At 45.7% G+C, this 16694-nt stretch overlaps 1 protein-coding gene across 3 annotated transcripts; it reads left to right on the forward strand.

The window, feature by feature from the left end:
* Positions 1 to 5833: 5833 nt before the first annotated feature.
* On the forward strand, positions 5834 to 14865 carry LOC112234965 (platelet endothelial cell adhesion molecule). Of its 3 annotated transcripts, XM_024403305.2 has the most exons (15): positions 5835 to 6000; positions 6140 to 6163; positions 8277 to 8570; positions 8881 to 9162; positions 9336 to 9596; positions 9740 to 10027; positions 10760 to 11059; positions 11387 to 11668; positions 11803 to 11935; positions 12110 to 12180; positions 12499 to 12552; positions 12651 to 12740; positions 12899 to 12955; positions 14321 to 14349; positions 14558 to 14865. In XM_024403305.2, the coding sequence occupies exons 1-15, from the start codon at positions 5943 to 5945 to the stop codon at positions 14684 to 14686; spliced, it is 2352 nt and encodes a 783-aa protein (XP_024259073.2). In that variant the 5' UTR covers positions 5835 to 5942; the 3' UTR covers positions 14687 to 14865. The 3 variants fall into 3 exon arrangements, with proteins under 3 accessions (XP_024259074.1, XP_024259075.1, XP_024259073.2); XM_024403306.2 differs by lacking the exon at positions 14321 to 14349 and having other exon boundaries at positions 5834 to 6000; XM_024403307.2 differs by lacking the exons at positions 12499 to 12552; positions 12651 to 12740; positions 12899 to 12955; positions 14321 to 14349; positions 14558 to 14865 and adding an exon at positions 12337 to 12473 and having other exon boundaries at positions 5834 to 6000.
* The last annotated feature ends 1829 nt before the right edge of the window (positions 14866 to 16694 follow it).

Genomic DNA, 16694 nt, shown 5'->3' on the forward strand with positions numbered 1-16694 from the left:
ACAAACACATGCAGCCTGCCACTCTATTCTCTCAACAACACTATCGTCCGTTTTGGCGGTCATTCACTGAATGTAATGTATGCCTGATAAGAGAAACCATGAGAAAATGTCAAGTAGACAGACATTCTGCTCAAATAACACCCCCCACCACCTCCCTGCTGCACTCAGCCCTTCCTCTGCCGCAGCAGGCGGGTGACTCTTCCCCTCCCTGTGGGACCTGTAGGATGATTTCCAAGTGACTGAGCATCATGACGAGGAGCTCAGCCAGATCCATTCAGACAGTCAGCTCCATCTCTACTGTACATCAGCCACAGTCAGCTGTGCACCTTCGCGTGGACAGACAGACTGGTCATGGGCGCCAATTACACACAGCAGCATCCTGGGTAGAAGAATGTTTGACAACTACGCTGATAATGACAATCTAGAGCAGCGAAACAGTATGTTTTAGCTTAAATTGGGAGTCTGTGGAATAAGGAGTCTGTGTTAATATACAGTATGTGTAAGGCAGGTGACTTTGAAAAGTCAGTTTGTCCAATGTGTGAAAACTTAAAAGCATGAGTGCAAAACATGAAATAAGGCATTTTATGTAAGCACTGTAAGCAAATGACTGCACAGGGGATGTTACATCTATATAAGCATGCTAGCTTCCAGCTGTATTGCAACATTGAGTCTGAAGGACTTAGAGTACAGTATGTGGGTGGGTGCTGGACCCCTCAGTGACTTTGTGAGAAAACAAAGGTTTTTGACACTAAACCCATGAGCCAGCGGGTCAATTAAACACTGACCTGTCCCATGAATGTTTAACGAATACAAGTCATCACTCAGGTCCTGGGTCATATGGAGACGCAAAGACACACACCGCACCACAACACACCACACCACAACACACCACAACACAGCAGAGTAAAACATAACAGAAAACAACACAGCAAAACAGAACAGAACACAACACACCACAACACAACACAGCACAGCAAAACAGAACAGAACACAACACAACACACCACAACACAACACAGCAAAAGAGAACAGAACACAACACAACACACCACAACACAACACAGCACAGCAAAAGAGAACAGAACACAACACACCACAACACAACACAGCACAGCAAAACAGAACAGAACACAACACACCACAACACAACACAGCACAGCAAAAGAGAACAGAACACAACACAACAACACAACACAACACAGCAAAAGAGAACAGAACACAACACACCACAACACAACACAGCACAGCAAAACAGAACAGAACACAACACAACACACCACAACCCAACACAGCAAAAGAGAACAGAACACAACACAACACACCACAACACAACACAGCAAAAGAGAACAGAACACAACACAACACACCACAACCCAACACAGCACAGCAAAACAGAACAGAACACAACACAACACACCACAACACACCACACCACACCACAACACACCACACCACACCACACCACACCACAACACAACACAGCAAAAGAGAACAGAACACAACACAACACACCACAACCCAACACAGCACAGCAAAACAGAACAGAACACAACACAACACACCACAACACAACACAGCAAAAGAGAACAGAACACAACACAACACACCACAACACAACACAGCACAGCACAGCACAGGAAAACACAACACAACACAGAACAGCAAAACAGAACACACCACAACACAACACAGCAAAAGAGAACAGAACACAACACAACACACCACAACCCAACACAGCACAGCAAAACAGAACAGAACACAACACAACACACCACAACACAACACAGCAAAAGAGAACAGAACACAACACAACACACCACAACACAACACAGCACAGCAAAACAGAACAGAACACAACACACCACAACACAGCACAGCAAAAGAGAACAGAACACAACACAACACACCACAACCCAACACAGCAAAACAGAACAGAACAGAACACAACACACCACACCACAACCCAACACAACACAGCAAAACAGAACAGAACACAACACAACACACCACAACACAGCACAGCAAAAGAGAACAGAACACAACACAACACACCACAACCCAACACAGCAAAACAGAACAGAACAGAACACAACACACCACAACACAGCACAGCAAAACAGAACAGAGCAGAACACAACACAGCAAACACAACACAACACACAACACAGCACAGCAAAAACCACACAACACACCACAACACAGCACAGCAAAACCACACAACACACCACAACACAGCACAGCAAAACCACACAACACACCACAACACAGCACAGCAAAACAACACAACACACCACAACACAGCACAGCACAGCACAGCAACACACAACACAACACAGAACAGCAAAACAGAACACAACAGAACACAACACAACACAACACAACACAGCACAGCACAGCACAGGAAAACACAACACAACACAGAACAGCAAAACAGAACACAACACAACACAGAACAGCACAGCAAAACAGAACACAGCACAACACCACAACACAACACAGCAAAAAAGAAAAACAGAACACAACACACCACAACACAGCACAGCAAAACAGAACACAACACACCACAACACAGCACAGCAAAACAGAACATAACAGAACACACCACAGCACAGCAAAACAGAACATAACAGAACACACCACAGCACAGCAAAACAGAACAGAACAGAACACACCACAGCACAGCACAGCAAAACATAACAGAACACACCACAGCACAGCAAAACAGAACAGAACAGAACACACCACAGCACAGCACAGCACAGCAAAACATAACAGAACACACCACAGCACAGCAAAACAGAACAGAACAGAACACACCACACCACAGCACAGCACAGCAAAACATAACAGAACACACCACAGCACAGCAAAACAGAACAGAACACACCACAGCACAGCACAGCAAAACATAACAGAACACAACACACCACAGCACAGCAAAACATAACAGAACACACCACAGCACAGAAAAACACAACACAACACAACACAAGGACAGCAGCAATTAGGGCAACACCTCAGGCTCTCTACTGGCTTCGGGTTTCATTACATGACTCCTGTAGTAATACCTACAGCAAAGGTACAATTCCAGAATGTTGGCAGGTTCATTCCAGCTCCCCCCAATTTCACTTAATATTGCAATGCTACATAAACATTGCAGGCTACGGGCATATGCAGATGTGGATGCGGTGATAAGAACGTAGAGTAGGTGATGTTGCTGCTGTAGCCTTTTCCCTGTGAGCCTTTAGCACCTCTTAGTGGTGAGATATGAGAATTGCAATCAGGACTGAGCAGGAATTCACACTACAATGTGGACAGACAGACAGTTTGTGTAAAATGCCCCTATATGCTCTTTGGACAGAGTGGTTATTTCAGACATTCTCTGTTTGTCAAGTTCCTATTAGTGTACTATGTAGATCTCATCAGAACCACACTAGCCCAAGGCTTTTGTCTGAGGGGGAGCAAAGAAGTTGTCCTAACAAGGTAAGCAGTAATGAAGCACAGTCTTTTGGTTTGACTTTCTCCCACTGACTGTAAAATGGAATTTCCTGGCTACAGACATAACCTTTTAGGTTAACCCTTTATGTGTTGTATGGTCATACTGCCTTAAAACCTAGCGGGGGTTTTGTTGGAGTTGCCAAGCATTCAGAAACAATAAGCACATGGGCAAAGTACATTTTGGTTTGTATTTGGGGATATCTAATTCAAAACTCAATTTCCATTAGCAGACATGAGTGATGGAGAGTTGACGTTAATGACGAAGATGATATTGCTAAGAATATCTTGAAGGAGTTAATCTAAGGATTCTTGTCATCTTTCATTATTTTGAACAACATTGTAATGAGAGGTTAGAATAAGATTCAGATCGTACTGTATGAACCCCTGCTGTGTTGCTGGAAGATTAACAGCAGGTGGTATCAAAGACTACATTGAGTAGTCACTCATCACACTCCTGCATGGGTTTGGCTTCAATGTCAACACTCAGACTCATCATATCGTAGCATCATATAATGTCTGCAAATCAGCCAGGGTCCTATCTACTGGCTAAAATCCACACTTGTTGAAGTCATGACTTCATCCCTCTATGTACATTAACAAAGCCAGGCAAGGCTGAATTAATACTCAACTACTGACAATAACAAATACAGTTCCTTCAGGAAGTATTCATGCCCCTTGACTTTTTCCACATTTTGTTGTGTTACAACCTGAATTTAAAATTGATCAAATGTAGATGTTTTTGGTCACTGGCCTACACACAATACCCCATAGTGTCAAAGTGGAATTATGATTTGAATATATATATACAAATAATAATAAATAAATGAAAAGCTGAAATGTTTGAGTCAATAAGTATTCAACCCCTCTATTGTGGCAAGCTTAAAAACGCTCAGGAGTCCAGATTTGCTAAACCAATCACATAATAAATTGCATGGACTCACTCTGTGCAATAATAGTGTTTAACATGATTTTTGGCTGACTACCTTACCTCTGTACCCCACACATACAACTATTTGTAAGATCCCTCATTCGAGCAGTGAATATCAAACACAGATTCAACCACAAAGACCAGGGAGGTTTTCAAAAGCCTTGCAAAGAAGGGCACCTATTGGTGGATTGGTAAAAATATGAATAAAGCAGACATTGAATTCCCTTTGAGCATGGTGAGGGTATTAATTCGACTTTGGAGGGTGTATCAATACACCCAGTTACTACAAAGATACAGGCGGCCTTCCTAACTCAGTTGCCAGAGAGGATTTTACCATGAGGACGAAAGTGACATTAAAATAGTTACAGAGTTTAATGGCTGTGATAGAAGAAAACTGAGGATGGATCAACAACAGTGTAGTTACTCCACAATACTAACCTAATGGACAGAGTGAAAAGAAGGAAGCCTGTACAGAATAAATATATTCCAAAACATTCATCCTGTTTGCAACAACGCACTAAAGTAATACTGCAAAAAATGTGGCAAAGCAATTCACTTGTTGTTTAGGGTAAATCTAATACAGCACGTTACTGAGTACCACTCTCCATATTTTGAAGCATAGCGGTAGCTGTTCATGTAATGTGTATGCTTGTAATCGTTAAGACTGGAGAGTTTTCAGGATAAAAAAATAAACTGAATGAAGCACAGACAAAATGCTAGACAAAAACCTGGTTCAGTCTGCTTCCACCAGATACTGGGAGATTAATTCACATTTCTGTATGACAATAACCTAAAACACAAGGCCAAATATACATTGGAGTTGCTTACCAAGAAGACAGTGAATGTTCCTGAGTGGCCGAGATAGTTTTTACTTAAATCTGCTTGAAAATCTATGGCAAGACCTGAAATGGTTGTCCAGCAATGATCCACAAATAATTTGACAGATCTTGAAGAATTTTGAAATGAATAATGGGCAGATATTGTACAATCCAGATTTGCAAAGCTCTTAGAGATTTACCCAGAAAGACTCACAGCTGTAATCACTGCCAAAGGTGATTCAAACATGTATTGACTGAGTGGTGTGAATACTTATGTAAATTAAATATTTCTGTACTTAATTTTCAATCAATTTGCAAAAATTTCACTTTGCCATTATTGGGTATTGTGTGTAGATGGGTGAGGGGGGAAAAACAATTTAATTAACTTTGAATTCAAGCTGTAACACAACAAAAATTTGGGGTAAGTCAAGGCACTTTACATTTAGGAACTTGCATATCCTGAGGAAGCAGCGGTCATTTCCTGGTCAATGAAACAAAAAGAAGGCCAATGATAAGACGAAGGCGTAACACACACACATAGACAATTATGCCCCGCCCTCTCCGCCTTCCTGCTCCTTGCGTACTCCACCTCTCATTCCCTGTGGCCCGGTCCGTCTTTCCCTTCTTCCCCTGTCCCTATGTGAGCGCCTGCCACTCTGGCTCCTGGCTGTGGTGCTGCATCAGTGTCATCACTCAGGATGGACTCCCCACCACTCTACCTGCCTCTGCTGCTGCTGACCTGTCTGCTCACCCTCTGTAAGGATCCAGCACTCTACTCTACTTTCTGAGCTCAGATAGGTTACCTTTAGTTCATATGTATGTCTGTCTCTCACATCACTTGCTTTCTATTCTTATTCCTCCTCCTCTGTCTCCCTCCACCTATCTCCACTCACAGGGCAAGGGGCAGGAGCTCAGTCATGTAAGTATGAGATACAATTACTTTCTGTGTTTGATGCCACTTTAATAAATGCACCATAGAGCTGGAAGAGTCCCAGCATAGAGACAGTTTGAGGGCAGTTGGTCCTCTCTACGGTTGATAAGCGGCTATTTTTATGCCTCACACAAAATAGTTATTTTTGTAGGAAATGGGTATTGTGAGCGTCTGGCTTCCTTGACATTTTCATATTTTTCATTCGATTTATTGAAGGTATTTTAAGCAGAATACGCAACTGGTTTCATTGTTTTGTGTCAGCATGTGAACAAGCTTCTGAGATGTTGAACCTCTTTGATCCACCTACATTCTCAGAAACTGTAATGGTTTTATTTTTCTCAGCAACTTAGTTCATTCTGAGCTCTTGGTGGGGTATTGAGAGGGAGCTGGTGGCATATAACTGTAATAACAGACCGTATCTATTCCCCGAAGGCTGAGTCACAAATTTGGCTCCAAAGTACTTTTGGCTCAGGTCTCAGCCTTTTCTCCTGCATGGCTGAGCTGTATGTGTTACCTATTCTAAAAGCATTACCAGGGAAGATGTGGAACACTTTGTTGTGTCAGCTCAGGCCCAATAATGTTGTTGGTATTGAGTGCGAACAGGAGCCAAGGTAAGGCCACAGACCTCCCAGGGGAGGGGACAGTTGGTCTGTGTTTGTTAAAGTGTTTTCCTCCTTTCCTTCCTCCTACAATTCCTGCTTACTGTGCAGTGGAGTGGATTGCCGCCAGGCACACCTCCTGCTTACTGTGGAGGGCCACCAGGCACACCTCCTGCTTACTGTGGAGGGCCACCAGGCACACCTCCTGCTTACTGTGGAGGGCTACCAGGCACACCTCCTGCTTACTGTGGAGGGCCACCAGGCACACCTCCTGCTTACTGTGGAGGGCCACCAGGCACACCTCCTGCTTACTGTGGAGGGCCACCAGGCACACCTCCTGCTTACTGTGGAGGGCCACCAGGCACACCTCCTGCTTACTGTGGAGGGCCACCAGGCACACCTCCTGCTTACTGTGGAGGGCCACCAGGCACACCTCCTGCTTACTGTGGAGGGCCACCAGGCACACCTCCTGCTTACTGTGGAGGGCCACCAGGCACACCTCCTGCTTACTGTGGAGGGCCACCAGGCACACCTCCTGCTTACTGTGGAGGGCCACCAGGCACACCTCCTGCTTACTGTGGAGGGACCAGGCACACCTCCTGCTTACTGTGGAGGGCCACCAGGCACACCTCCTGCTTACTATGGAGGGCCACCAGGCACACCTCCTGCTTACTGTGGAGGGCTACCAGGCACACCTCCTGCTTACTGTGGAGGGCTACCAGGCACACCTCCTGCTTACTGTGGAGGGCCACCAGGCACACCTCCTGCTTACTGTGGAGGGCCACCAGGCACACCTCCTGCTTACTGTGGAGGGCCACCAGGCACACCTCCTGCTTACTGTGGAGGGCTACCAGGCACACCTCCTGCTTACTGTGGAGGGCCACCAGGCACACCTCCTGCTTACTATGGAGGGCCACCAGGCACACCTCCTGCTTACTGTGGAGGGCCACCAGGCACATCTCCTGCTTTCTGTGGAGGGCCACCAGGCATACCTCCTGCTTACTGTGGAGGGCCACCAGGCACACCTCCTGCTTACTGTGCAGTGGAGTGGATTGCCGCCAGGCACACCTCCTGCTTACTGTGGAGGGCCACCAGGCACACCTCCTGCTTACTGTGCAGTGGAGTGGAGTGGATTGCCGCCAGGCACACCTCCTGCTTACTGTGCAGTAGAGTGGATTGCCGCCAGGCACACCTCCTGCTTACTGTGGAGGGCCACCAGGCACACCTCCTGCTTACTGTGGAGGGCCACCAGGCACACCTCCTCCTTACTGTGGAGGGCCACCAGGCACACCTCCTGCTTACTGTGCAGTGGAGTGGATTGCCGCCAGGCACCAGGGAAGGGCCTTCCTCTGTCTGGAGGACTGGAGTAAAGCACAGAGGGAACTCCCTGGCTAGTCTTGAAGAATAGTCCATTTAGCCTTGGTTATTTTGCACCCCAAATAGTAGTTTGCATTAGCCTTGGATGTCATTGTGTCTTTGTGTGTCTGTGTGTGTTTGTCCAGTATTCACCATAGATAGTGTGACACTCAAACTGGACCCAAGTGGTGAGGTAACCAGTGGGACCTTGATGAACCTGAACTGTGAGGTCAGCGTCAGCCATGACCAGTCCAACCCCATGACACACAGCTTCAACTTCCTGCGAGACGATGTCCTGGTCTACTCCAAAAACACCACCGAATCTGCGGCCCTTCACCAGCTCAACCCGGCCAGGGCTGCCAACTCTGGCACTTACAAGTGCCAGGTCATAGTTCAAGACAAGAGCAAAGGCAGCAGAACCCACAGACTCACAGTCACAGGTACTGCTGAAATGGATCCATGATTATATTGACTTTCTGGTAAAACTCTCTAGATCTCTAGATCCCGTAGGGCAGTGCACAATTGGCCCAGCATCGTCCGGGTTAGGGTTTGGACGGGGTAGGCCGCCATTGTAAATAAGAATTTGTTCTTAATTGACTTGTCTTTTTAAATAAAGGTTAAATAAAATTAAATAAAAAATATTTCATTTGTAATCCATGATATGTAGGTACATACAGTATCAAGTATTTTCCTCCTGATGATGCATGGTATGTGACATCCTAGTGACTGACATTGATTGTTCGACCACAGGCTTGCAGACGCCTGTGCTGCAGGTGACCTCCCAGATCCTGTTTGAGGGGGATGAGGTGGCAGCTACCTGCAGCGCCCCAGATGAGTCTGGCTCCCTGCTCTTCCACTTCTACCAGGACCAGGAGAAGATCAAGCAGGTGAGGGCCATTGGAAACTCAGTGGGGACCAGGCTGGAGCTGAAGCATGCTGGGGACAAACACCTGCGCTGTTACTTTGAAATCACCATGCTGCCTGACGCTGGGAGGTCCAACAACAGTAACACTGTCAAGGTCATGGTCAAAGGTAAGTGTGGGGTTGAATGCTGACTATAACTGTTACATTTTTTATTCGAAGGTACCGGTTCAGATTTACAGTAGCTATGGGCATTATGCTTCTGTGTGCTTCAATATTTGATCACTTGTAAGAAAATAAATGTTGGGTTAAAGAGTTTCCCTGTTCTTCTGTTGTATCATTAGAACTTTTCATCACACCTGTCATGAACATTCTTCCTGGTAAAAACGTGATTGAGGGTGACATTGTCGAGTTTGTCTGTCGAGTGGTGAACCCCCCATCCAATGTGACGGTCTTCCTGAACAAGGACAAGAGGGTGCTTAAGACAGCCTCCATTAGTCTCAGTCATTCACTCAGAGTTCTGGCAGAGGACTCTGGGGAGTATGTGTGCAAGGTGGAAAGAGGCAATGTGCAGAAAGAAGCCTATGAGAGCATCAAAGTCAAAGGCAAGTATTGGATGTCTGACTGTGTTGTAAAAGGTTGGGCCACAGCGTGTGAGCGTTTTCTAACGTAATTTAATGTTTCACCATGCCAAAGTGTCTTTGAATTTAATGTTTGACACTCTGCTTTTTCTGTCTGATTCCCACAGAGTTGTTTTCCAAGCCAGTCCTGGTGATGAAGCCCAGAGAGGTGTTTGAGACAGAGCGCTTCACACTGAACTGTGATACTGACCGCTATTCCCATGAGAGAATCAACATTGGGGACGTGAAGTACTCCCTGTACAGGAACCAAGTCCTACTGACATCAGGAGGGAACTACAGTGCCACAGCACACCCCTCCCTTAATGGAAATTACTCCTGCCAGGCCCAAGCCCAAGGAAGAGGCCAAACCAAAAAGATCTTCAAAAACAGCACACAGATTGTCCTCAAGGCAAAAGGTGAGTCTCGTTGTGTGGTGTAGTGGTTAATTTCTTTACATTCAAATGAGGAGAGACAAACTTATCACACAAGTCAGAGATATGCTTAAACTTAATCTTTATTCACTTATTAATAAGGGAGCAGGTCAATACAACACACACATATAAAGTGAATCGATTGAGTGCCCTAAGATAATGATGGCTGGTTAACGAATCACCCTCAGATGATTCGTTGAGAGCCTCGAGACAAAGGTACAAAGGTCTTTTATAGCCGAGATACACCCCCTTCAGTCTACATGACAAACAACAGATGTATGGAATGGGTTACAAGTTTAAAATTGATTTGAAAGATACTGTCTGCTGTGAATTATAAGTATCTGCTGTAAAAACTTCTCATTGTGTAGAAACCAGGGTCTGGCCCCGAGCCATCTCTCCCTGGTAGCTTCCAGTCAGGCACACAGACACTAATCATGCTATGGAATGCGGCCTTGTTAGGTTTAACACACACAGATAGATGAGTGTTCTAACAACCCCTTATTATGTTGGATAAAACAACCATTTGATGCAATAACAGCCTTATAACAATCGTGTAATTTCTGTTGTGACAGTGGATGGGGTCAAAACACTCTTAAAAACACTCTCATTCAACATTCTCAAACATTGCATGTGCTTGATTTTCTAACCGTTTTTCTCTTCTCTGGTCGCTTTCTGTCTTATTCGTTCTCTTTTTTGTTCCCCCTCTCCCTCTGTCAGTGCCTGTGTCAGTCCCTCTTCTGAGCGTGGTAGGGGGCAGGTTGATCCTGGGCAAGCCCTTCCAGCTCCAGTGTCAGAGTGACAACGGTAGTCTGCCCATTACCTACACCCTGCTGAGCCCCCACAGACAAGCTGAGTTCAGGGTGGTCCGCAGACCCTGGGATCTGGCCCTCTTCAACATCACCTCCATCCATAGGAGCTCTGACATCCACAGCTTCTCCTGCAAAGCCGAGAACAACCCCAGTCAGCCCTACATGGAGAGCTCAGGAGATCACCTCCGACGCACTGCCACCATCATAGGTGAGTTGGCCACACCACCTGTTTATAACAGAAACAAATGTATACATACATACATACATACATACATACATACATACATACATACATACATACATACATACATACATACATACATACATACATACATACATACATACATACATACATACATACATACATACATACATACATACATACATACATACATACATACATACATACATACATACATACATACACACACCTACATATGGCTCTGGTTTATAAAAGGGAGATGCTGGTACAGTCAGTCTAACTGATGACATAGTAGATTTACTGTAATGACTCAACAACATTAATTCCCCACAGAGCCAGTGTCCAGGCCAGTACTGACCTTGACACCCAAAATGGGGGACGTGGCTGAGGGGGAGGACCTGACCCTAACCTGCACTGTCCAGCGGGGCACGCCCCCCATCACCTACACATGGTATCACACAAAGAGTGCCCTGCCCCTGCTGTCCAAGACCACCAATGACATGCGATTATCCCACTCGTTTCAAGGTGTCAGTAGAGAGCATGGAGGCGGATACTACTGTGTCACTAACAACCCATCCAATGACAGCCAGAGGAGTGCCATGGTCACTGTTGGAGGTGAGAGGGGAAGGGATCTTGCAGATGAAAGTATTATCACACAAACACACTGGTGTGTGACTAGAAGTCATTTAGCTAAATCCACTGTGGCTGAACTTGACCTGAGGTAACCTCTGTAACCTTGCTGTCTGCAGTGAAGTTGGCTGGCTGGAAGAAGGGGCTGATCGCAGCATTCTGCATCCTGCTCACAGTGTCTCTCATCATCATCATCCTCGTTAAGAAATGCCTTCTTCCATTCAGAAGAGAGAGAACAGTGGAACTGTCAGTGTGAGTAGGCCTGACTTTGACTTCATCATACTACCATAGTCTATTCACAAACCATTGAATGTACAGTGATGCACAATTCTTTGTTTGGGAAGATGTGAATATTAAAGCGATAAAGGCCATATAGGAGTTTCCTGTTTCATTGTTCATTGTGTTTTCTTGTTCCCCCTCTCTCAGGAAGCCAGCAAGCACTAAAACAGACGAGACTCTGAGGCTGACCCATGGAGAAGTCAATGAGGCTGCCAATGGTAAGATCTGTCTACTGATTTACTGTACAGTAGAACCTATATCTGCTGTCAGGACTTCACACTACTAAACCATTGGCCCATGATAGAAGGTTTATAGAGTCTTGCAGACCCCTACCATCTCAGCCCTAACCTTGCTCCAACCCTTCATCCTCTCAGGATGTCATCTTTCCATTCTGTGTGTTCCTTCCTCCTAGCTTGGCTATGGGTAAAGAGCAGGTGAGGGGATACATACCTAATATGGCAAAGCAATGAATGTTTCATCCAATTGGATGTGACCGGTGTCCTGTATGACTGACCCCTGGTCTCTGTGTTTTACAGTCACTCCTGGGGTCATGGGAAGGAGCGTCTGGAGTGATCACGTCTCAGGCTCAGGTGAGTGTACCAGAGTTCATGAGGTCAACTCCTTCATTTCAACAGTAGGAGCATTAACTATGTGACTATTCATGTCTAACATTAAGTGTGACTTGTAGAGTCTGACGACCAGACCAGCGAGGAAACTACTGAGGTACCTGAGCCACAATACACTGAGGTCCATCCCCAGGAGGTAGGCCCCACCAGAGGTAAGAGACTGACCCATCCTCTTAGCTGGGAGGTGCTAGGCTTCAAATACGCATGGCAACATTATTATTGATCTATTGCTTAATGTCAAATAATCATGAGCTGTCCACTTGCATTTTTTGATTATGTCCATATGAAGCATTTGTTTTTGCATTTCTAGCCCCTGTGAAGAAAGGCACAGACACTGTGTACAGCGAAGTGCGGAATTCGAATCAAGGTAAGACTGACATCCTGTTCAATGTTCACTGAAGCCCTATATACACTGAGAAACAGCAAATTAGATGGGCTTCTTCTCTGGGGTTTGAGAAATGTGCCATGCAGGAAACCAGGCCAAGCCTAACTCTAAACATCTGCATTGTCAGTGAGAGAGGGTGCCGTTAAGCCGGCCGCTTAGCCAGCTGTCCACTTCCTGCTCTCGTCAAAGGGAACTTCCTGTTATTACAATCCAACCCAAACACAGGGTGCATCTGTCAAGTGGAGTCAGAGGACAGACTGCTCCCTTGTTTACCCCTGAAATAAGAACCCACACGCCAACCATATTGCCCATTGTTGAGTAATTGACCTTCTCCTTACAAATGTCAATGGTATTTGTATCAAACAATGTTGCAGCGCAGGGGAAGAGAAAACAATCATGGGCTTTGGCCTGCCTCTATATTGTCAAACAATGGTCTTGTCGGCAGGGAAACTGACTAGTAACACACACATTAGTGGTTGTAATGCGATAAGCCCAAGGTGTCAGTCTTGAGGAGAGGTGGAGGTTCTGGGTGGAGGGTGTTGTTTTAGGGAAGGGGGAGGCTCTGGGTGGAGTGTGTTGTTTTGGGAAAGGGGGAGGCTCTGGGTGGAGGGTGTTGTTTTGGGAAAGGGGGAGGCTCTGGGTGGAGGTTGTTGTTCTGGGGAAGGGGGAGGCTCTGGGTGGAGGGTGTTGTTTTGGGGAAGGGGGAGGCTCTGGGTGGAGGGTGTTGTTTTGGGGAAGGGGAGGCTCTGGGTGGAGGGTGTTGTTTTGGGGAAGGGGGAGGCTCTGGGTGGAGGGTGTTGTTTTGGGGAAGGGGGAAGCTCTGGGTGGAGGGTGTTGTTTTGGGGAAGGGGGAGGCTCTGGGTGGAGGGTGTTGTTTTGTGGAAGGGGAGGCTCTGGGTGGAGGGTGTTGTTTTGGGGAAGGGGGGCTCTGGGTGGAAGGTGTTGTTTTGGGGAAGGAGGAGGCTCTGGGTGGAGGGTGTTGTTTTGGGGAAGGGGAGGCTCTGGGTGGAGGGTGTTGTTTTGGGGAAGGGGGAGGCTCTGGGTGGAGGGTGTTATTTTGGGGAAGGGGGAGGCTCTGGGTGGAGGGTGTTGTTTTGGGGAAGGGGGAGGCTCTGGGTGGAGGGTGTTGTTTTGGGGAAGGGGAGGCTCTGGGTGGAGGGTGTTGTTTTGGGGAAGGGGAGGCTCTGGGTGGAGGGTGTTGTTTTGGGGAAGGGGAGGCTCTGGGTGGAGGGTGTTGTTTTGGGGAAGGAGGAGGCTCTGGGTGGAGGGTGTTGTTTTGGGGAAGGGGGAGGCTCTGGGTGGAGGGTGTTATTTTCCTGAGCTTGTCTCCTGCTCTTGTTTTTGCAGGTGAGTCAGCGTCCGAACAAGCTGACGGCGTAAGTAGAGCTATGTACTAACAAATACACTCATGTACGTGACAGTACTGTTTTACATACAGTACATAGACCTCATGACTTTGTTTTGTCTTAGAGGGACCCCTTATGGAGACAATCAGATTCAGCACAGGAGGAGGAAACTGCTGGAATACACAGAAACAGACACGCGCTTCTTCTTGTAATTTTTATTTTATTTTGTCTATTTCAGCTAGGCTCAGTTGAGTATGCCCAGTTAAACCACAATGACCACGAGTCAGAAGAACCAGAGCACGAACCCCGGCCTGAACCAGAGCCAGAACCAGAACAAGGGTCAGAACAAGACGGACAACTTGAATGACCACCATCAATATTTATTCTCTGATTTATTCAGCCCATTGAGCTGTTATTGATTTGAATGCATTTGTATATTTTCTATATTTTTTACACCTCTTCTTCTTATTAACCTTTTGTACAGTCTTTAAATGCCTGTAATTATGCCTTTGTGAATTGAGAATAAAACAATGCAGCAGAATGGGAGACCTTGTCCTGTGTCTCAATGAGAAAAAAATTGTTATTGACGGTTTCCGTCATCTCTCCTGAGAACGTGCACATAGGATGTGTGTTGTTACCCAGAGGAAAATACACACAAATACATTTTCCTCCATTGTGAGCTGAGCTCCATGGACAGGAAGGAAACCTTTGAAGCCTGCAGGATGTAGTGACAGTCATGCGCTGTGACACCCCCGTAGAGAAGTGTGACAATATGAGAAAAGAAAGTCTATACCAGGCAAACCACTCTCCCTCTCCTGACCAGAGGAGGGCAGCACCTTGCTTACGATTCAGTAGGGAAACTTGGTGCCACACTGCTGAACTCATGTGAGAGGTTTCCACTGTGTTTTAGCATCAATGCATATCAATTTCAGTTTACATCCTTTCATTCCTTTTCTCAGTAGTTGGTTACCAGAGCCGATTAAAAACAGACAAACAAACTTTAAAGTGTAGGCTATATTGTCTTTGTACAAAGGTGTACACCGAACTGCAGTACTTTCAGAACCTCTCTTCAGTCCGGAAGGCTAGTGGAGTCATCATGCCCAAGGGAACACAACAACATTACATTAGTAAGGTCTGTGCCATCACATATCCTTGATCACAAAATTTAAACATCTATATTAGCTATATTGTATTTGTTTATTCAAAAAGCTTAATGAGACATCACCAAGGTGATCTGAACAACAAAGGCCTATAGCCCACAAGAGATTGATTCCTTCATTAATATCATGGCACATGTTGTTGACTGTCCAGCTCATGTGGATTTGTCTTTTGACAGGAAGCTCTTAGGGACGTTGAAAGACTGACCAACCCTGTGTGAAAAGCCATACAATCCCGACAACACAGCTAAACACCCTCAGCCTGCCACCCACTTAAAGGCTCTCAACTACATCCCCAGATCAGTCTAACGTATACTGTATACCACAGCCCTTAGGATGAAGCATTTATCTTCATTAGAGATAGCCCAGTCCCTTGTTTGGATTATGTTTCAGTTATTTGTGTGTGTATGTTTCAGCTGTGTGTATGTTTGTGTGCGCACCTGTGTGTGACAGAGAGGGATGGGTACAGAGGGGGAAGTAAGGGTGAACCCAAGAGAGAGAGAAAGAGAGAGCTCTAGTGACAGTGTGTCTAAGCTAGGGCTCCTCCTTCCCCACCTCGGGTCATGTTGAGTTTGAATCACCATCCTAGCAAGCATAAATGTAAGGAAAAGTTCAGAGTGACAAGTCCAGCCACCTTTAGTGTAGTCAAACTATTCACTATTGGTTCTCGTACTAGGAAGTTCAAAATGTAACAAAACACTATAATATTTCATGTCCATGCAAATCTATTTTGTATTATGATACGGTAAGAAAGAAAATAAGTACTGCTATTTTAGTTAATCCCCCAAGGGGAAGACAAAACTATCGATAAAGACGGCCCCTTTAAGAGGAGGCCGTGGGTCCAAAGAGTCATCTATGAATGGATAGTTTTCCAAAATGCGTTCCAAAATGAAAACCGAATCCATCTCCATGTCTCAGCAGTCTGGATCTCTGCAGGTTGTTATTACTGTATCGTTACATCACACGCTGCAGTTTCAGCTTTTAGAGTGTGGGTGAATGAATCATATTACTTAACAGGTCTGCCCTGACAGCGGTTAGCAGCATATTTTGAGAACTGGCAGCGGGAGGTCATGTGCCGCTATGGAATTAAAATGACTGTAGCAGAAGTAGAATAAATAAGAATATGATGGCTGGGTATTAATGAGCGGGTTTTTAACCTGAGCAAGCAATTTTTCGACAACATTTATTATAGCTCAGATTGGCTTTTTAATTTTCAAC

The sequence above is a fragment of the Oncorhynchus tshawytscha genome, linkage group LG09 (genome assembly GCF_018296145.1).
Source record: "Oncorhynchus tshawytscha isolate Ot180627B linkage group LG09, Otsh_v2.0, whole genome shotgun sequence".
In the NCBI taxonomy this organism is placed as follows: Eukaryota; Metazoa; Chordata; class Actinopteri; order Salmoniformes; family Salmonidae; genus Oncorhynchus; species Oncorhynchus tshawytscha.

Bases quoted from the DNA above. Each gene is read 5' to 3' on its own strand.
- LOC112234965 (XM_024403305.2), top strand. From the start codon at position 5,943: ATGGACTCCCCACCACTCTACCTGCCTCTGCTGCTGCTGACCTGTCTG. The intron at 10,028-10,759 runs GTGAGTCTCGTT...TCCCTCTGTCAG, and splicing joins GATTGTCCTCAAGGCAAAAG to TGCCTGTGTCAGTCCCTCTT. The intron at 12,741-12,898 runs GTAAGAGACTGA...TTGCATTTCTAG, and splicing joins GGAGGTAGGCCCCACCAGAG to CCCCTGTGAAGAAAGGCACA.